Source organism: Panthera uncia (assembly GCF_023721935.1).
Source record: "Panthera uncia isolate 11264 chromosome C1 unlocalized genomic scaffold, Puncia_PCG_1.0 HiC_scaffold_4, whole genome shotgun sequence".
Lineage (NCBI taxonomy): Eukaryota > Metazoa > Chordata > Mammalia > Carnivora > Felidae > Panthera > Panthera uncia.
In genome coordinates, this window is record NW_026057585.1 from 78,059,027 (window position 1) to 78,073,181 (window position 14,155).

At 33.6% G+C, this 14,155-nt stretch overlaps 1 protein-coding gene and 1 long non-coding RNA gene across 8 annotated transcripts in view; one reads left to right on the forward strand and one right to left on the reverse strand.

Annotated features, from left to right (window-relative positions):
• Positions 1-14,155, reverse strand: part of ZMYM4 (zinc finger MYM-type containing 4) — a 145,359-nt gene that overhangs the window by 59,266 nt on the left and 71,938 nt on the right. For 6 of the 7 annotated variants that reach the window (XM_049618724.1, XM_049618720.1, XM_049618719.1 and 3 more), the window contains one exon: positions 1,103-1,627. In XM_049618724.1, coding sequence (XP_049474681.1) covers positions 1,103-1,616 — 514 coding nt within the window. In that variant the 5' untranslated portion in view covers positions 1,617-1,627. Of the gene's footprint in view, positions 1-770; positions 1,628-14,155 lie in introns of those variants that run through there. The other variant, XM_049618725.1, reaches the window with a different exon arrangement.
• LOC125913569 (uncharacterized) overlaps positions 1-14,155 on the forward strand; it is a 106,612-nt gene that overhangs the window by 44,179 nt on the left and 48,278 nt on the right. The gene's annotated exons all lie outside the window — the stretch shown is intronic.

A 14,155-nucleotide genomic window follows, 5' to 3' on the forward strand; every position in this document is an offset into this window, starting at 1 on the left:
CTCCTTGGGCATAAATGCCCTCATAATTTATCCCCCATAGAGATATCAAAAATATAAATTTAATAATATATATTTAAAAATATAGTATACCCTGTTCAGCCTGGTACATAATGGATATGTAAATTAATTGCTCTTTTTAATACTGACCTAGTCTTTCTATTATATTTTTCCAGCATTGACAGAAGAAATGTAAGGGTTGATATATGGCACCTTGCTTTCCTTCACATCTATTGAGCATTTATTGAAATATTACTATTTTCACTGCACCAAGTTAGGCCCTAAGAATGCAAAGATGAATACGATACAATCTGGCCCTCAATAAACTACACTGGTAGGTACAACAAAACAAATATAGAAGTATAATAAGTATTATAAGTACTATAAATAATGAGGTATGAACAAAATGTTATGTAAATATAGAGAAGGAAACAATTCATTCTTCAGGTAGAGAGGTTAGAGATGACTACAGAGTAGAAGAGGTTTATGTGTTAGGCATTGTTGGATAAGAAGTACTTTATAGGCATATATACAAAGAAAGAAAAGGACATGCAGACAAACGGAACAGCAGAGGTAAAAGAAGGCAAAGAAACAAGAAAATATGTGACATATTTAAGAATGGAACTGAAGCTAAAGTATAGGGTACTCTGGGCAAAGAGGCTCAAGAAGGGCCTCAAGAAACCTCTAGAACATAAAAGAGAAATGTTATCAAATAGAAAAACCCTCCCTAATTTGGACTAATTGGTGGGACAGCAGTTTGAATTAGTGCTTACAGCACAAAGAAGTTAAATCCAACTTGAGGTTCCAATGTTCAACCAAAGAAAATGAGCAGGTGACTTGAGTATCTTGCCTTCTCATCAAAATATTGCAACCAGGGGAGGGAGAAATGAGGTTTAGAACTATTTTTCAATCATTTTTACCATTACCAAAAGTTACTGGGAGAAATTCAGTCACTCTGCAAAGAACAAGGATAAAAGAAAAATGACAAGCTTACAATGAATTTAACTGTTCATATTTTGCTTAGAATCAGAACTAATAAAAGCTATATTATTATCAGTACGTAGTTATTTATTGTGTTTTGTGGCTCTATTCCAACAATTATTACCTGCTTTATCAAAAAAACTGCTTTTCAACCTTGAATCCAACTCTTTATGGGGTTTATCCAACCGTTTTTCACGTTCATGATAAGTTAGGTCTCTATTTTTCTCCTTTCCAGAAAATGTCTCTTTGCTGTTTTCTCTTACTAGACTAAAATCTTTCCGTATTGATTTAAAGACAGAAACCTGATCAAACTGTTTAGGAAAGTCTTTTTTTAATTTATTTTGAATCTGTATTTCATTTTCATTGTCTGATTCATGCTGTGTGACTCTTCTCTCTACTTCCAAGCTATCATCAGTATGAATTGAAGAAACAAGATTGTCCTTTGAACTAAAATCCTGTTCATCCTCATTGTCACTACCAACGACTGGAATTCCTGCAAGATCCCCAGAGTTCAAAAAATAATCATCTTCATCCAGCAATGAATTTTCAGATCCTGTTTGATTCGGCATTCCATAAGACATGCTGTCAAGGGTAGGAGTTAAGTTGTGGTCTATATCTTCAGACATTTCTGTATCCATGATACCACCACCTTAAAAAGTAAAATACTGTTTAGACAAACGATAGTGCTAAAGATGACCACATTTATAAGGTCTGTCTGGTATTTAACCAAATATATAATTTCTCTTTTCAAACAAAATATAGATAATAATACCACAGCATTCAATGAGCAATTTGATATAGGTGTGATAGGACTATCCTAATGTGACAGATGAGGAAATAGGGATCTACAACTTGAGAAGCTATTTGAGGTTAGAAAGGAGGCAATGTGATGCAGAAAAAAAGAGTACCAACTTCAGAAACAGACATATCTGTACTGGAATCATAGTATGATCGCTAAAAATCTATGTGATCCTGAAAGGTAAACTCTCAGGTTTCTTTATTTGTAAAACAGTGTAATACTCACCTTAGAGATTAATTTGTGGTGAGGATTAATGATAGTATGTATAAAAGGCCTATTAACACAGTGACTAACACACAGAAGAGAATATAAAACTTCATTTTAATTACTACAGTGATTATTCTGGGGAACTGAGATTAGAACACAGGTCTCTGCTCTTAAAGTCTCACTATCTCTGTACTAACTCTAATAAACACAGCAGTTAATGTTTACAATGCTAAATATTTAAACATAAAGAATAAAATGTATCCAAGCCAGAAAAAACTTAAAAACTATTTACCGTTTGAAACTATAATGCTCACATCTCTTCCATTCCAAAATAAAATTTAAAAAACCTCCCAGCTCTCATTTCACCTTCCCTTCACAGTCAAACCTCTAGAAAAAAAGTCTACATCGGTTTATTTCTACTTCATCTCCCAGTTATTAATCCTCCAAACTTAATGCAACCTGGGTCCCAACTTCTCATTGGAACTGCTCTCATTAAGATCATCAAGGATTTCCTAATGGTCAAATCCAAATGATTTTTTTCAATCCCTATGTGGCATATATGTCTTGGATAAAAGGCCTTTGGTTTCTTTGACACTATACTTCTCCCTACCTTTCTAATTAGTCTATTAATTTATTTCATATTCCTCTTCCTCTGTTTATCCTCTCAATATTCCAATTCTCTTATTTTATACACTCAGACTATTTTACTCACCACCATAGCTTTCACCATTGCTGTGAATTTCCCAAGCACTTTCTTCCAAGATTCAGATCTCCATATTCAACAAGCTCCTATAAGTCCCTAGGGATCTCCAACTTAGTACTTTTAAAACCAAGTTCATCATGTTCCCATTCCAAGCATACTCTTCTTGTATTTCCGTCACCTGATTAACAGCATCAGCAAGCCAGCAGTTTGCTCATGAAAAGAGAAATCAGTCCAATTCTCTTTCCCTCTGGACAAATTCTGTAAACTGTCCTACTTAATATCTCTCGAATCCATCTCCTCCACAAGGCACCACTCTAACACTCCACATCTCTTACTGTGGACACTGTACTAATCAAATCTACATGGACATCTAGGAAGCAATCATATTCTTACAAACCCTACCCCTAAACCACATTTAACTGATCCATGAGCAGGCAAACTGAACCTAATAAAAACACAGAATGAAGCAAAGACTAAAAATATTGGTGGTACCAACAGCCTTGTTTTTATTTGTTCCTGAAGCTCAGATCAACCGTTCGTGAGACTGGTTGGTTCTTCAAGTCATTCCCTGGATTCCATGATCCAGGATAAATTCCTCTTTTTGTTTAAGTTTGTTTGAGTTGGATTACTTATAATCAAATCCTAATTGATACAAAGTCTAAATAAAAGCATTCCTCCAGTTGCCCCCCTCCAGAAAGACACTAGATTATCTTTCTAAACCATAAATCATTCTATATTATATCCCTTGAAATCCTTCCACAGCTTCCTACTGCCTAAAGTACTCATTCATTCAGCATATATTTATTAGGAAACCACTCTGTGGTTAAGCATTGTGATAAATTCAAGGGATAAAATGATTAAAAAGATAGCTATGGTTCCCCCTCCTCAAGAACTAGAAAGACAAACAGAATAATAAAACAAGAAAATCATCATTTACTTAATTAAATAATAATCAAACAATAGATGCTAAAATCTTAGGAATGTCTACAGCTTACATTCACATAGTATATATATAACACAGAGAGAGCAGCAGGGAGGAATCAGAGAGCATGCACTACATTATAGTATTCAATATACTATTCCTTCAATTGTTCTATGTACTTGAAAATTCTTACAGTAATAGAAAGTTAAGGAGAAAATATAAATAAAGAAGTGTACGGTGTTGCACACACACATGCATATGGTGTGATAAATCTACCAGACTGTAAGCAACTAAAGGCCAGGGATAGAGTCTTCTCTATACAATACTTCGTCCTTAGTACCAGGCCATACAGCACATGATCAGTAACTGTTTCATGAATGAATATGCCTTTCATGTGGTCAGCAGCTTAATCTAAATTTTACAGTATATGAGAAGTAAACACTAAAAAGTAATATTGCAAGCAATTTTCAAAACCTCTACATTTAAATTCAGGATATGGTATTGAGAGAAAAGGCTAGCCACTTGGAAAAAGTAGATCCTTAACTCCTATCAAAATAATTTCCAGATGTTTTCAAAGTTTAAACATAAAAAATAAAACACTAATATAAAAAATATGGAAAAATTCTTTTTAAGTCTTAATAAAGTGGGGAAAAGCCTTTCTAAAAATGACACAAAATCTAGAATAAAAGACTAATTTACTGAGTAAAACAATAACAGGTCAAATGTGACCCAAAAACTGCTACAGAGAAGACACAAACCAAACCAGAGATTAGAGATTAACCAGCTAAAAAGATTTTATTGTATTTGATATCACAAAGGGTCATTTTGGATACAGATAAGATTCTTATGCCTCAATAAAAATACAAACAACCAAATACATGTACAAAAGAAAAGGATTTGAACAAACATTCCAGGAAAGGACACATGAAGGATGAGCTTTGCTCATAAGTGAAATGAAAATTAATAATGCAGTGAGATACCATGTTCACAAGCAGGTTGGTAAGGACAAAAGGTTTTGATAACAGCCTGACAGCCATGCTACAGGCCAAAGCTGCCAGAACTATGGCCCAAGGCCAAAAAATATATACAAAAAAAAAAAAAAAAAGAACTTGTGACATGGACCATATGTGAGCTGCAAAGCCTAAAATATTTACTCTAGCCCTTGAAAGAAGAAAAGTTCGCCAACTGCTACAGTCAAATACTACTGGTAGGAATATAAACTGGTACAACTCTAATAAAGAATAGACAGTGATATTTATGATACTTTAAATACACATACCTCTTGAGCCAGCATTTCAACTTCTAAGATTTTATTCTAGAGATATAAATTCTTTTTATTTTTTAATTCAACCATAGTTAATATACAGCATTTTATTAGTTCTAAATCTTGCAAGGGAACTATGAAAAAAGAACAGTTACAGCAGCAAAGTCTGGAAACAGCCTATCTATTCATCAGTGAGGCTAAATTAATTATAGTACATACCTACAACAGAGCATTATGCAGTTATAAAAAAAGAATGAGGTAGCTTTATATGAATTTCCAAGGTTAATTAAGTAAAAAATACCTAAGTGACAAAGAATAAATACATTAGGCTATCACTAATGTATTTTTTAAAATTTATGAGTATAAAAAATATCTTCCATTGATCTTCTATGAAAATCATAACTGGGTAGCTAGAAGACAGAAACACAACTTTTCAAAGCATACTTTTTATATATTTTGAGTTTTGAAGCACATGTATCTATTGTTTATTGAAAACAAATTTTTTATCCTTATTTGAAAATGCACTTGAGATTTAAAGCTTTTTCAGAGACGGCAATTTCTAACAAAGCATCCAATTTGAATTTGAAATTTTGCTAGTGGGGTGCTTAGGTGGCTCAGTTGCTCAAGCGTCTGGGTAAATGTCCAACTCTTGATTTCAGCTCAGGTCATGATGCAGCAGTTCATGAGTTTTAGCCCTGCATCAGGCTCCATGCTGTCAGTGTGGAGTCTGCTTGGGATTCTCTTTCTCTCCTTTCTCTCTTTGCCCCTCCCTCACTCGCTCTCAAAAATAAACTTAAAAGATTTTTTAAATGAAATTTTGCTTGTTATCCCACAAGAAATATACAGGCTGAACAAATCTTAATGTAAGTGCTAGTTACATTAAGATACATAATTAACAGGGTGCCTGGGTGGCTCAGTTGATTAAACCTCCGACTTTGGCTCAGCTCATGATCTCACAGCCCATGAGTTTGACCCCACGTCGGGCTCTGTGCTGACAGCTCAGAGCCTGGAGCCTGCTTCAGATTCTGTGTCTCCCTCTCTCTCTGCCCCTCTCCTACTTGTGCTCTCTCTCTCTCAAAAATAATAAACATTAAAAACAATTTTTTTAAAAGATAAATAATCAACTGGACAAGAATCCTCATCCTTGAGGCCCATTTAATCAAACAAAAGAAATAGCTCCTGTTTCTCAAAGCCTAGATATACAAAACAAAGCAGGACACTGCATTTATCGGGGATCCCAGTAGCTAGTGAAACCCTTGAAAGTACCAATTTCTCATGGAAGACTCCTGGCTGTTAGACACTGTGAACAGGATTGGCATATGTGAGGAAATATGTGAGAAAAAGGAAGGACAAATGACTGGACCTGAATGAGTGAGAGGAAGAGTGCTAAAAAATGAGAAAAGAGAAAAAGCCAGAGAACAGGTCCATTACAAATTTGCAGACCATAGGGAAAAATGCAATATATTTAAGTGTGAAAGGAAGTCATTAAAAGATCCTGATGAGGTTAACATGATTTATATTTTACAAGGATCACCCTAGCTTCTATAGGACTCCTTTAGAAGCTGGATATGAAAGAAGCAAAGGATAATACAACAGGGTATCATTGCTTCAGATGGGAACACTAAGAGAGGAACAGACAGGAAAGAGGTAACTTGGTTTTGGGCCTGTTAATTTTGAGAACTTTATTAAATCTTCAACTGGAGATAATAAGATGGCAATTAGATATATTAATAAAGAGGAATTAAAAAGGAGACTCTTGCCAAGCAATGACATACATATTGGGGAATCAATGAAGAGATGGCACTTAAAATTAATGCGACAAGATGAGATCACCTAGCAAATTTATTTACTACTGATGGAAGAGAGCTAAAGAGTCCTCTGCACCATTTGGAAATCTGATAGAAAGGAAGGAATAAGGAAAAGAGACTAAGATACAACAGCCAATGAGGCAAGAGGAAAACTAGGTGACTGATGTCAAACAAGCTATGTAAAGGAAGAATTTCAGCAAGGATAGACTGACCAACCAAAACAAACACTGCTGAGCTGACATAGAAGATGAAGACTGAGAAGGATCAGTAACATTTAAAAGCTGAAATGATCTTCTAACTTGACAAGAGTATTATCAGTGAACAAATGAGTATACAAGCTGGAGTGGGGTGATCCCAAAAGACAGAACTGACGAACCTTAAGTACAGACAACTCTCCGTAAGAGTTTTGCTCTAAATTAAAGAAAATGAGCAGAAACAGGGTTAAAATCTGCAGTGAAGTCTTTTTCCGACCTGGTATTTTTGTTTTGTTTTCCTCATTGTTTTACTTTTTGGTGAGGTGTTTTTTGCTTGTTTTTATGATGGAGAATATTGCAGCTTGTAGTCTGCTTATGAGAATGATCCAACAAAGAGGGAACAACTAAGGAGTTTAAAAGGAAAATCTATGTGCAACAGTGGATGTGGTCAGTACATAAATAAACTTCCTCAGTACAAGAATGAAAGGAGTACATGTGTTAAATGCAAGTAAGTTGTAAGATTTTGTGAACGGAGATCAATGGTATCTTAAGCAGTTTTAAGTACAGTATTTGTATTCGACAATGAAAGTAAATTTCATGGTAGGTCAACTTTTACTCCAGGTCTTCCTGCTTAGGCTTTGCTTTAAGAGGCAGACTGATGTTTCTATACTATACCGAAGGATCATTTCAAGGCACAAACATCAACTAAGAAGTCCAATAAACACATAAATGAACACTGTGAAAGGGCTGTTAGCTACTTTCATTGCCAATACATTACTTGATTCCTCCCATACTTTTTTGTTTTTAATCAAAGCATAATTTTCAGATATTAAATAATATCAGTTATAATTTTAACTTTAGTTAAAATCTTAGTTCTTAGTTAAATCTTAGTTAAATCTTAGTTCTCAAACAATTCTGAAGTTGCTTTTCTCTCTTATATAAAATAAAGAATCAAAAAAGAAAAGAAAACATAAACTCTGAAGAATGCAAAACCAAGTAACAACAAGCATAAAAATGAGGTAATCTATGGGGTACCTGGGTGGCTCAATCGGTTACATGTCCAACTTTGGCTCAGGTCATGATCTCGTGGTTCACAGGTTTGAGCCCCACGTGAGGCTCTGTGCTGACAGCTCAGAGCCTGGAGCCTGCTTCATGGATTCTGTCTCCCTCTCTCTCTGTCCCTCCCCCACTCGTACTCTGTCTCTCTCTCTCTCTCTCTCTCTCTCTCTCTCTCTCAAAAATAAATAAAACATTAAAAAAAATTTTTTTAATGAGGTAATCTTGTTCATTTTAAGTGAGGTTCATTTTAAATAAAAGCTTACAACATTAGAATTTTGTCACTGATATATTTCTAAGATGATTTAGTGTTATTCAATAAAATGCAATTTGCTGAATAATAAAAGCCTCTTCGAACTAGAAGATTAGGAATACAGTTTAATAGTTAAAACTCCAATAAAACCAGGAATCATTAACAAATGAAACATACATGTCTTACACATTTTTATTTGGGATATATAAAAGCACACTGACCAACCATTTGAGGATCAACCAAATCTTGCAGAATGTGCATGCTAATTTGAGTTCTTTCTTGAACAAATTACACCCATAATGTAAACTCCATGACTGCAACTGTCATTTCTTTAAAGTGGAATGACAAAATACAGACACCTGCACCTCCATGTTTTTACTGATTTATGTAGTAAGTATTTCCAAAGCATTCAAATTATTCATAGAAACAAGTCACTTGGAGTGCATGGGTGGCTCAGTCAGTTAAGCATCCAACTCTTCATTTTGGCTCACATCATGGTCTCATGGTTAGTGAGACTAAGTCCCATGTTAGGCTCTGAGCTGACACAGAGATTGGGATTCTCTCTCACTCTCGGCCCCTACCCCACTCAGCGTTCTCTCTCTCTCTCTCTCTCTCTCTCTCTCAAAATAAATAAATAAATATTTTAAAAAATTTAAAAGAAAGAAACAACTCACTTTCCAGAGTAAATTCCATTAGTGTAAAAACAATTTAAATTATACAATTACAATGACAAGTAGTACTAAAAGAAACAGGTTTGGAAACAACGGACTCTTGGTAAACATAGAACTCATCAACAGCTGAACTTATGTGGCTTTGTCTTAAACTAGTAGATGCTTTTCAACAGCCATTCTAGCTTCTGCCTTTATTGACAGACCCTGATTCTCATCAGGACACACTTACAGTAATAGAAAGAATGATAATTTGTATTTATGATCCTAAGATGAAAAGGAATCTTTGCTATTAACAGGCCAGTAACCAACAGGAAACTTTTCATGGAAATGGGATAATAATTAGAATACAACAATCCAGTGTTCTTTCAAACTGCAGGTATCACCCATTAGTGAGCCAGGGCCAGGAAATTGTTTTTTAATAAGACAGAGTAGAAGGGGCACCTGGCTGGCTTAGTCGGTAGAGAATGCGAATCTTGATCCCAGGGTCATGAGTTTGAGCCCCGTGTTTGATGTGGAGATTACTTTAAAAAAAAAAAAAAAAAAAAAAGACTATACTAGAAAGCAAAGTGCATTAGTCAGAGTAACAATAAGCAATGCTATAAAAAATGTCTGTACACACATAGGTCTCTATGTAAAATATATTTCTATCAGTGTTTCAAAGTTACAGTGAATAAGTGGTGATAGATATTAACGAAACTAATTGTAGTAATCATTTTGCAATACATACATACAGCAAATCATTATGTTGTACATCTAAAAAAATTATGCAATGCTGTATGTCAATTTTACCTCACTTTTAAAAATTTTAAAACAAAAACAAAAACCCCTAGATAATTTTGCTTCTGATACACAATAATTCTTGAGGATCACTGAACTAAAGCAATGCTTTCTCAATGATTACCGGCCATCAGAATCTCTTGGTGAGCTTGTTGGAAACAGATACCTGAGTTCCACACCACCCCCAAAGATTCTGGTTCTGCAGGTAAAGGATGACAGCTAGAATCTGATTCCTAACAGACTCCCAGGTGATGCTAATATTGCTGATCCACAGACCACACCTTGAGTAATAGGTTCTAGTTTTTTATGAACCAGGCATAAATAAATCACCACACCCAGAGGCTGAAAGCAATCTTCAGATTCATCAAGTCTAACTTCTTATCAGATGGTTGAATTTCTTTCACAAAATCCCCCTGAACGTTCTACCAACAAAGACAAACCACTGAATGCCCTACCATACCAGAGATGAACCATTTACTTAAGTCAGGTAAATCATCAAGGATCCATGGTAAGTACTAACAAAGATGAATGAGCTTCCTCAGGAAGTCACGACTACAGACTATAGCTCTCTTATTTTCATTCAAATATGTGTTGTTATTGTAAAACTATTCAAGTATGCCACTGTAACCTCTACACATTCAATAAAGAGAGATGAGATTCATAGGTGATAGTCACAGGACTTACTTTCACTAATTTTTGCTTTTATTCGTTCCCATAGGAAAAAAAAATAGCTTGAAACCAGTGGAATATTCACAACAATTTGATTTTATAATAGATTTTATTACTAAAAGGTGACCAACAAATGTTGACACTTGAAATACCTCTGATAGAAATAAGTTACAATTTCAATAGTCCATTTGAACACTATTAAGACTAAAAAAAATGTGATTTTAAAGAACAGATAACAACCGTTTGTTATAAAACAACCATTTGTTCTTCACTATGAGGACAACTAAAGACAACAGACTTTACTTTTTTGAAGGTTCACTGGTATTTATACTGCTCTAAAAGTAATGATCAAGAAGAACAGCAAAATCCATAAACTGATACATTTGGCATGTACCTAAAAACTGTCCAGGGTCTATTAAAGTTGAAACATATCACTATAACAGAATATCATACACTTTAATGAAATAAAACATTTACGTATTTTTATAATATTTCAATATTTCAGGGCATATTATTTTCATAAGCAAAATAAAATGAAATTTTAACAAAATAATAAAAGTGGAAGTAACTTATGCCAATAGTTCCAAAGCACAATGCCACAGAGATATAAGGAAACAGTCCCAAATCTGTCCCAATCTACACTTTCAAATCTTCTATCCTTCCAATTCTAAAATCTCTGTAACATGGTTATATTATTTATAAAGTGAAACCTTTAATTTTCATCTTCTCTCCCATCTTGCCTCACCAGATATAGCTGATATCCCTTTCTATTCAGATAAACAAGGATCTGTTCAAGTCCTGAATCTAATTTATCCTACCCCTTATAACTAGAAAGAATTGCAATGCTAAAGGAAATCATTTTAAGGGCTATAAAACTCTAGAAACAGAGTAAGCTGCACTTTTTTCCCCTCAATGGCATCAGTAAAATTATAATAATTTCACTTGTTATTCTTATGAGATCATTAAACACAAGATACACCAATTCTACTATTTGCAAAGAAAGCAAATTCTGGCACAGGCTACAACATTATGTTATGTGAAATAAGTTAGTCACAAAAAAAACCAGTATGATTCCACTTATATGAGGTACCCAGAGTAGTCAAATTCATAGAGGCAGAAAGCAGAAGGGTAGATGACAGAGCTAGAGAGAGAAGGAATGGGGAATTATTATTTAACAGGTATAGAGTTTCAGTTTTGCAAGACGGAAAGTGTTACAGAGACTGGTTGCACAGCAATGCCAGCTTACTTAATGTTACTGAATTGTACACTTAAATATGGCTCAGATGGTAAATTTAAGTTTATGTATATTTCAGTTAAAGTATTTTTTTAAAAATTTATATGAAGAAGTTGAGAGACAGAATACAAAATTAATAATATCAGGAATGAAAGGTATAGCAGTAAAGACTTCATAGAAATTAAATACAAAGTGAAAAAATATAAACATTAACAATAAATTTTAAAATGTTATGAACAACTTTATGACAGTACACTTAAAAATTATTAAGAAGTTTATAGAAATAAATTTGACAGCTTAGACCTTCAATGTCCAACATGGGAAGCCACCAGCCACCTATGTCTATTTAAATTAATCAAAATGAAAACTTCAGTTCAGCACTTGTTACATTTCAAGTGCTCAACTGCCAAGGGTAGCTACCTAGTGGCTACTATATTTTAATAGTATACATACAAAATATTTCCATCATCACACAAAAATTCTATTCAACTGTGCTGACTTAAAGGAAATGCCTTGAAAGGTGCAAATTACCAAACCAGACACAAAAGATAAAAGAAAATCTGAACGCACCAGGACCAGATGACTTGCTAGTAAATTAAATAAAATATTTAAGGAAATAACACCCATCTTACATGTATTCTTTCAGCAAATATAGGAGAAAGGAATATTTCTTAACCAATTTTCTGAAGCCAGTATTACTCTGCCACCAGAACCAGAGAAAGATACAACAAAAGACAACTTTACACCAATATCCTTCATAAACATAGGTGCTTAAAGTATTAGCATACTTAAAATACTAGCAAACTGAATAAAAATATAAAAAACAAATAATAAGTCATGACAAAGTAGGATTTATCCCATGAATATAAGATGGGTTGAATATTCAAAAATGAATTTACCACATAACACAATAAAGGAAAACACAGGACTATCTCAATAATGAAGAAAAATAATTTGACAAAATTTAATATTCATGCATGAAAAAAATCTTTCAGCAAACAAGAGAAAATCCTCAATCTGAGGGAAGATATCTACAAAGATAGTAAAGAACATATGGAGACTGAAAAAAACAATTTTCTAATTATAAGGTAATAAAAAATAGAAATAAGGGATACTACATTTCAAGTAAGTAAAGAAAGCATGATTATTCACTGACCTGGGAAGGAATAATTGGCTATTTCTATGGAGGGAAACTGTCCATCAATTTATCCACGAACAAAAAATCCAGACAAAATATTGGAAAGAAAAAAATATATATATATGTATGCTAAATTTTATAAAATATGCGCAAACTCTATAAACTAGGAACTACAAGAGATTTAGAAATTTAGTAATAATTTAGAAATTAGAGATTTAAAGAAGACCTAAATAAAAAGAAATAAACCATGCTTGTAGGTATGATTCAATATATTTAAGATGTCAATTCTCCCCCAAATTAATCTATAGAATATGCAATTCCAATCAAAGTCCCAGTAGCTTATTTGTATAAATTTACATGTAAATCTAAAATATATATATGTAAATGCAAAGGACTTATACAGACAAAACAATTCTTAGGAACAGAGCTGGACGACTTGTACTAACTCACTTTGTAAATCAATAATCATTTCAAAATGAAAAGTTAGGAGCACCTGGGTGACTCAGTTAAGCATCCAAATCTTGATTTCGTCTCGAGCTGGAAGTCAGGGGCTGTTAGCACAGAACCTGCTTTGGATTCTTTCTCCCTCTCTCTCTGCCCCTCCCCTGTTCACACTTCCTCACTCACACACTCTCTCTCAAAATAAATAAGCATAAAAAAAAAAATTTAAACTAATTTTTCAAATATGGTAAATTTTGCTATCTGTACATTATACCTCAACAAATTTAATTTTTAATCATTTCACTTACAATAGCATAAGAAATTTAAAATATATAGGAATAACAAAATATGTACAAGACCTCTACTTTGAAAACTACAGATCATTGCTGAGAGAAATGAAATAAATAAATAAATAAACCTAAATAAACTGACAGGCATATCATATTCATGAATTGGAAAACACTATTAATTAGATGTCAATTCTCCCCAAAGTGATCTACAGACCCAACAGAATCACAATAAAAACCCCAGGAAGCTTTTTAATAGAAGTTGACAAGCTGCTTCTAAGAAATTGCATGAAAATGCAAAAGAGCTAGTACAGTAAAACAACACTGGAAAATATGACTTAGAATATCTGATTTAATATAAAATTAAAGGAATCGAGACAGTGTGATATTGGCCTCAGAACAGATATATATATATATAGATCCATGGAACTTACAATCAGTCTGGAAATAGACTCAATATACAGATCGACTAGTTTTCAACAAATGTACCAAGGTATATCAATCAGAATGAATAATCTTTTCAATAAATGCTGCTGACTCAACAGATATCCACACACAAAAATTATACATGTTGACTTTTACATTACACTATATACAAAAACTAAAATGACATGGATGAGGACCCTAATTGTAAAAGCTAAGGCTAAAAATACAAAGTTTCTAGGAAAAAACAAGTGTAAATATTCATGATCTTGGGACTGGTATCTTAGAACACAAAGAATAGACCACACAAATACAGTAGTAGTAATAATAA